This window comes from Danio rerio, chromosome 1 (genome assembly GCF_049306965.1).
Source record: "Danio rerio strain Tuebingen ecotype United States chromosome 1, GRCz12tu, whole genome shotgun sequence".
Classification (NCBI taxonomy): Eukaryota; Metazoa; Chordata; class Actinopteri; order Cypriniformes; family Danionidae; genus Danio; species Danio rerio.
The window spans coordinates 252,501-260,000 of NC_133176.1; the positions used below are offsets into that span (position 1 = coordinate 252,501).

Genomic DNA, 7,500 nt, shown 5'->3' on the forward strand with positions numbered 1-7,500 from the left:
CCTGAACACTGCACAGAAACACCGATCACTGCACATAAACACTGATCACTGCACAGAAACACTGATCACTGCACAGAAACTCTGATCACTGCACAGAAACCCAGAACACTGCACAGAAACACTGATCACTGCACAGAAACACTGATCACTGCACAGAAACTCTGATCACTGCACAGAAACACTGATGTTGGGGCTGTTTTTGCCCGGTTGACTTCCGTTATAATCACAGTTATTGCCTGCACATGGCAGTGTATGATCAGCACACAGGTTATTGTCAGAGATTTGCTGGTTGCAGACTCACTGTTGATGATGGCGATGTCTCGGCCCCGGTAGTGTTCCGCCAGGGTGTATGCCGGCCCCTGACTTGACGCCACAATGCGCACGGTGCGGCCGCTGTCCCCGCAGTCCCGCTGACCAGAGGGCTCATGCTCGAGTTCAGAGTGTGTGAGTGTGTGTGTGCGCACTGGCGGCGCTTGTGGGAAGCGGAAGGAGTCTCGTGCGCGGTCGCGGCAGAAAGACTTAAACCACCACTGCACCACCGGCGTCTGCGTGGACACACTGCTGTACCGGCACTGCAGCACTACTGGCTGGAAAAGCAGGGCGAACCGGCGAGAGTCCCGCACCGACACCTGCACCGCTGCACACACACCTGGAAAAAACACACATATATGAGAGTCTCACACTGATATATGCTCTGCTGCACACACACACTCAGTCTCTCACTCACTCTCATACACACACACACACACACATTCCTCTGAGCTCCTGAATATCTGCTATCAGTAGTCAGAGCTTAATAAACACACACACACACACACCCAGAAACAGCTGGTTTAAATAAGACAGGCGGGGAGTGTTCACTACTAGGGAGCATGTCAACAAACATCAGTGAAGAGCGGACATCCCCTTCAGAATCATCTACAGCTGTAACACTCCAGTGAATAACATCACACCGCTGCACACCGCTCATATTACAGTGAATACTTCACATCAGAGAAATACAGTGAAGATATTTGACATTCCTGTGTGTTTATTCATCTGTCTAAGAGTGATGTGCTGAGGAAAAGCAGGAGAGAACAGAGGAGTGTCACAGAGCTCTCGTGTTCATGAGTATATTCTCCAGCAGACTCTATACTCATATATCTGTGCAGATACAGTAGATGAGTCAGTACCAAAGACAAAACTGATCAACTGCTCCAACAGAACCCTGCAGATGAACATACACACACACTAATGCTGTGGAAACGTGAAGTCAAGTTTTAATAGATAAAATCAATATACACTTTATTGGGGATTTGGTGTTTTGTGATTGTGTTCGTTGTTTGAATGTAAATGTATGATTTTTTTGTTGATCAAACTCTTATTTTAATCGATATACTCCAATTTACTGTTTAATGAAATAGATTTGTTTAAGTGCACCTAAATATGCGGTCCAGATTCACTGAGAAATGGGTAAAAATACAGATCTTCAGGGGGGTGTGCTCGTTCACATTGAGCGCTGTCCCTATACTAACACTACACTAACAGAGCAGATCACCAGAGCCGCCCTTCTGGAGGGGTAGATCAGACATCATTATACAGGAGTTACTGCACGCTCAGCGCTTTTACTCCGTCACCACGGTAATCACACAATGCTGGAACACTTTAACCACTTCAAGACCTGAGGATGACCTGTCTGTGCTGCTGTTTACTCTGAGCCAGCTAACATACAATAACAAGACAAACACTGCACTGACTTACAGTAAACCTGTTCAGTGTGGTCGTGCACTTTGATGTGGCGTTTTAACAGTTGCTATAGCAAACCAACAACTACAGTAGTTGATCTATCCTGGTGATATTACAGTTGCTATGGTAACACAACAGCTACAGAAATGAATCTGTTGTGGTGATTCTACAGTTGCTATGGTAACTAGAGTAAGGCAGTTTGTTTGTATAGGGTTGGGTTTGGCAATTCAAAGTGTTTTACATATGCAGGAACAAATATAACACATGACAGAAAATTAACACAAATAATAAAAGTGACTAAAACAGACATCAGCAACAGTACAGTAACTACAGTGATGTAAACAAATGAGCCAATACTTTACTATTCTATAGAGAACATTACAGTCCAGTACAGCACAGTTTACTGTAGTAAAAGCTAGTGTACACTGCAGTATTTCATCAGTTCATATTAACAGACTGTTGTAAAATATGTACATGTTAATAGTTTAAAACACATTCGTGTCTAATATGTCTTCATCTCAGCGGGACTTGTTACCGGCAGCCGGTGATGGAGCTTGTAAACAAACCCCGGAGCCCAGAACTCCGCAAACTCTCCGGACGGGGGAAAGTGACGCACCTGTAAAGCCCAGCAGGGAGATCCAGCATCTGAGCACCGACAGCACCAGAAATCGGTGTGTTCTCTCGGCCATGTCGCGTGTTTTCCTCCGGTTTTCCATTCCTGCTCGCCCGTGTGTTCTGCTGTCGGGAATAACGGGACTGTGAGGCGCGCGCGTTACCGACACACACCGAGGAGGAGCTCCGTCTCGGCACAGTAGGCTCTCTCTCTCTCTCGCACGCACACACACACACACACAAACACACACACACACACACACACACACACACACACACACACACACACACACACACACACACACACACACACACAGCTGCACGATCACCTCTGATAAATCAGTAAATCTCAGCAGAAAGTTTTATATAAGTCTCGTCAGTCTGGACTCTTCAGCGACTGCGCCCTCTTGTGTTTCTGTCAGTGCATCAGCCTCTGCTGTATTTAAGGGGATAGTTCACTCAGAAAATACAAATCTGGGTAAAACATGAACAGTCGGGTTTTCACCTGCTTCTGAAAAGAAAAGTGTTTTCCTTGTTTATTTTCTTTAAAGGTGTTTCCGGAAAAGTCTTTGCAGGCTGTAAATAGTGAACCCTGTTCTCAGCTGATGGCGATCAGGGGTCTGCACTGGTGACCCTCAGTTAAACAGTGCTGATGTTGTGGTCAGCCTTACAGGCCATTTCAGACACAATATTTAAACAGTGCATCACTTCCCTTGAGTCACAGCAGATCGTGCAGATAGTGTGTTTACTGTGAGTTACTGAACACATGGTGTTAATACACAAGGGTTGTGGGTTCGATTCTCAGGAAATGACGATTCTAGACTTTGTCAGATGTAAAACACCGTCACTAATGATGGCATATTTCATCTGCTGTATTGTCGATCATGTTTCACTATATTCTGTTTTCAATATACTCCTATTTTTCGTGGGCAATAATAAATCCAAATACTCGTTTCCATGAAGTAAAAACATGTTTAATGATCATCAGATAACAGTAACAGTAACTACATGGCGTGAGAAACACCATCAGAACATACAGAGTAATGCACAGATCAAAACCCTGAATTATACAGGCAGAATGATCTGGTTAAGCTGATCGATGCAGTCTGTCATAAATACACTTCCTGTGACATCATCGCAATATAAAGTGAAGTAAACGGGTCGGTCAGGCCACAAAACTCAGCTTCACTGTCTGTCACAGATGAAAACAGAAGTCTGAATGTTAAACAGCTGCACCGGGAACTCCGCTAAACCAGTCTTACAGCCAGCAACACACATGATGAATATTTCATTTACAAACAGAACAAAATTAAAGAGAAATAAACTGAAGTCTGGTATATTCATTCTATATTTAAAGTTTTAACAGACATGTGTTTCACGGTAATCCCCCGTCAACAACAGAAACAAAGAGGAACAACAGAACATTCACAATAGAAGGGTTTATTCTGAGAAACCCCCCGGCTGGGTGTGCTTTATCCAGTTTATTATACGGCTGCTCGCCAGAAAATGTAAATATCTAACAAATAAACATTGTTCTGAGACTAAATATAGCATTCATTTATTAAAGACAAAGCTGACAGAAACAAATACAGCTGAAAGGAGTATACACTAACCTGCACATTATTCAGTCACAAGAGGGCGCCAAACAGTCAAAAACAGCGGCGAAACAGAAGCGTATATGGAGGAACGTGTTCACTGACGCTCAAGATAAAGATTTGAAGTGTCTTATAAGTTTCTGAATAACATACCTTGGAATTTTGTGACTGACCAATCGGAGTCAAGTGTTAAAGACCGCAACCAGGGCTGAGCAACATGGCGTTTCCTGTTGTGCTTGTTTATTTTATGGTGTGGCAAATACACCGTTTACAGCAATACCTGTTCCTCAATTGGATGTGGATAACCCAGCACAGGGATGCAGGCAGAAGCCAGAGTAACAGCATGAGGAAAACGTGCAGTGCTTTCGCAATATCTTTGAAGCGTGTTTTATCTGTCATTATAGTTATTTAATATTTAAACGTTCCTAATCGAACATTTGCCCTGAAAGAAAATCACATTTGAGCAAATATATTAAAATGTAAAAGAGAAACAGTCGTGTGTTCGCGATATATAATTATATTATTTAATTGAATTTGCTGAATGATGGCGATATCGTTGAGCGCATGGTTTTCAGGATATGAGATGATTGATATGGCGATAGGAGATGTTGGTCAGCACTAGCACATGTGTGTAGGATGAAATCTCCTGCTTCAGGATGTCAGATATCTCTATATCCTGCGTTTCTGAGGAACGAATCAATTCCGCGGATCTCTGGGTTTATTTGGGGGGACGCTGGGCGGTCTGTCGCGGCTGTCGTAGCGGTCAGAGTAGCGGTCGCTGTCGTAGCGGTCATCATGGCGATCTCTGCGGTCATCGTAGCGGTCGCGTCGATCATCGTAGCGGTCATCGTAACGATCTCTGCGGTCATCATTGCGATCACGTCGGTCATCGTAACGATCTTGGCGGTCACCGTTGCGTTCCCGGCGGTCATCGTAGCGTTCCTGGCGGTCATCACTCCGGTCGCGTTTGTCATCGTATCGGTCGCGGCGGTCATTGTATCGGTCATCACGATCATCCCGCTGGCTGGTGTTCGGATCTCGGCGGTCGTCGTAGTCACTGCGGCGGTCGTAGCTCCTCTCGCTGCGCTCGTCCTGCACATCTCTGCGGTCTGCGCTCTTCACCGGACGCTCCTGCTCAGACCGCACGTGTTCGTCTTGCTCCTCCGGATCCTTGTCTGTGAATTCTCCATCTTCAGGAGTCCTGCAAACACAGAGAAATTGGCGTTAGCTTCTGAGGTGCCTATGACATGCCGTTAGCGCTCTGCTAGCGTACCCCATGGCGTACTCCTCCTCCTTGTTCTTCTTCCTCCGGCAGCAGCAGCAGCAGATGATGATGACCAGCAGGAGGACCAGCGCGCCCGCCGCCGCCCCGATGATGCCCGCCGTGGACGCCATGCTCATGGACGCTGAGGAGGACAGAAGAGCCGCGTGACTTAGCGTTAGCATGACTGTGTTTAGGAACATTAGCGAGCGCTGCGATTCTTACGTGCCATGACGGCCATAGTCAGATTACACTTGGCAGATCTGATTTCATTGGTGGAGGTGCAGACGTAGAACCCGGACGTGTCCTTAGAGATGTTGTAGAGCGACAGAACGCCGTTCACTGAGGAGACACACACACACACACACACACACACACATACACACACACTTATAGCTGATGCAGGAACTCAGGGATTCAGCAGGTTTGTACACGCGTACCGTCGGTGGCCTTCAGTGGGTTTGGGCGAGGGTTGTTCAACACATCGTAGCTTTGCCACTTGTAGGTCGGTGTCGGCGTTCCCTCCTCCGATTTGCAGGTCAGGGTGATGTCCTGAAAGTACTCCGTCTTCCCCTCAATAGTGCATTTGGGTGTTGATGGGGCCACTGGTGTACAACAGAGACACAAGAGAGACTTTAATGACTATCGTGAAACAACCCTAACCCACAAACTGAGAATAATGAAACTACATCAGCACTCAGATGAAGAAAACAGCGGTCATCATCTACAGGAAGCCGTTTGTTGTTCTCTTCATATGTTGTTGTGTTGTCTGCGCTGCCTGATTGTGACAGACGTTGATGAGATTGTGAGAAATGGTCAAGCTCCACCCCTCTAAGTGAAGTGGGTGGAGCCTAGGCTAGCTGTGACCTTATGATTGGAGAATTGGGCTTGTGATTGAGGGTTGGAGGTTGTATTCACAGGAGGTTATACACACATCGCTCATTTCTAAAAATATACAACGCCTGGCTCAGCTCTGGCTGTATTGGGCGGAGCCTGGACTGGTCCAGCTCCGCCTCTGTGGACCGAATGGGTGGGGTTATGTTTAGTGATTGATTACTTTAGGGTGTGGTTGGATTGTCGAGCTCCACCCACTGGCTCTGGAGTGAGCCGCATCTGTGTAATATAGCGTATCTGTACAGCTCAATCTGCAGCACATTTCACCTTTTTAATGACTTTTTTAAGATTATTTTTATTATTTGCCTTCATTAGACAGACAGATGACAGAGGTTATGGCCAGTAGTGTGTGATCTCACCCAGGACAATGAGGTTGGCGGTGTCTGATAGAGTGCCGTCCTCTTCCTCCTGCACGTCCACATGGCACTCGTAGGTCCGGTTGTCGGCACTGGTGACCCTCACCAGCTGCAGGTCGGCTTTTCCTTTAGTCAGATCAAACGTCAGACCCGCCCGGCCCTTATAGTTCTTGTACACCTTCATTCCAGTGGCACTGTTGAATTTGATGATGTCGATCTGGGGGACAGCAGAGCAAACAAACTGTGTTACGGACACAAACACTCAGAAATGTGCTGTTGGGTCCAAATATGGAGAGAAAATCTGCTGGTTAAAGGTTTAATTTAAGTTTAATTGTAACTTTGAACCCATTGTTGTGTATGACCCAGCACTGGCTTATAACAGCTCAGCATGTTGGTAGAGTGTGTGTTTCACCATTGGAGATCCCGGCACATCTGGAGTCGCTTTCCAGGTGATCTCAGTGGTGGATCCGGCCGGCGGCGGCGGGGTGAAGGCGCAGGGCAGCGTCGCATTATCACCCCGCGCTACCTTATACTGCTTCTGCGGGATATCAACCACGATCGCTGCTGATGCCACATGCAGTCCTGCTGAACACACACACACACACACACACACACACACACAGAGGCATGAGCAGGACGTCTCTCAGACATTACATTGCCTTGTTCATACATCTTTAAACAGAATCTTACCTCTTCTTAGATCTTACCTCTCTGACAGGTCATTCAGGGTGTCTTGGAGGGGAGAGGTGTCCAACCTACAGCATCTAAACACTGGGGTACCTCAAGGCTCTGTTCTTGGGCCACTTCTCTTCTCCATCTACACATCATCTCTAGGACCAGTCATCCAGAGACATGGATTCTCCTACCACTGCTATGCTGATGACACCCAGCTATACCTCTCTTTTCATCCTGATGATCCCTCGGTTCCAGCTCGTATCTCAGCCTGCCTGTTGGATATTTCACACTGGATGAAAGATCATCATCTTCAGCTGAACCTCGCAAAAACGGAAATGCTTGTAGTTTCTGCCAACCCGACTCTACACCATAACTTTTCAAT

At 46.5% G+C, this 7,500-nt stretch overlaps 2 protein-coding genes across 9 annotated transcripts in view; both read right to left on the reverse strand.

The window, feature by feature from the left end:
- LOC100332762 (immunoglobulin like domain containing receptor 2) overlaps positions 1–2,673 on the reverse strand; it is a 14,262-nt gene extending 11,589 nt beyond the window's left edge. For all 3 annotated transcript variants that reach the window (XM_073949266.1, XM_021475915.3, XM_021475914.3), the window contains exons 1-2: positions 2,342–2,673; positions 302–649 (exon numbers count right to left, since the gene is read on the reverse strand). In XM_073949266.1, the coding sequence (XP_073805367.1) occupies positions 302–649; positions 2,342–2,441 (448 nt within the window). In that variant the 5' untranslated portion in view covers positions 2,442–2,673. The remainder of the gene's footprint in view (positions 1–301; positions 650–2,341) is intronic.
- A 616-nt stretch (positions 2,674–3,289) lies between these two features.
- The window catches only part of gpa33a (glycoprotein A33 (transmembrane), paralog a), a 5,818-nt gene continuing 1,607 nt past the window's right edge, over positions 3,290–7,500 (reverse strand). The window contains exons 2-8 of one of the 6 annotated variants that reach the window (XM_073936131.1): positions 7,151–7,386; positions 6,856–7,025; positions 6,447–6,660; positions 5,634–5,798; positions 5,419–5,535; positions 5,206–5,338; positions 3,296–5,133 (exon numbers count right to left, since the gene is read on the reverse strand). In XM_073936131.1, coding sequence (XP_073792232.1) covers positions 4,629–5,133; positions 5,206–5,338; positions 5,419–5,535; positions 5,634–5,798; positions 6,447–6,660; positions 6,856–7,025; positions 7,151–7,166 — 1,320 coding nt within the window. In that variant the 5' untranslated portion in view covers positions 7,167–7,386 and the 3' untranslated portion in view covers positions 3,296–4,628. Of the gene's footprint in view, positions 5,134–5,205; positions 5,339–5,418; positions 5,536–5,633; positions 5,799–6,446; positions 6,661–6,855; positions 7,029–7,150; positions 7,391–7,500 lie in introns of all 6 variants that reach the window. The other 5 variants (XM_068217059.1, XM_068217070.1, XM_068217051.1 and 2 more) reach the window with 5 other exon arrangements.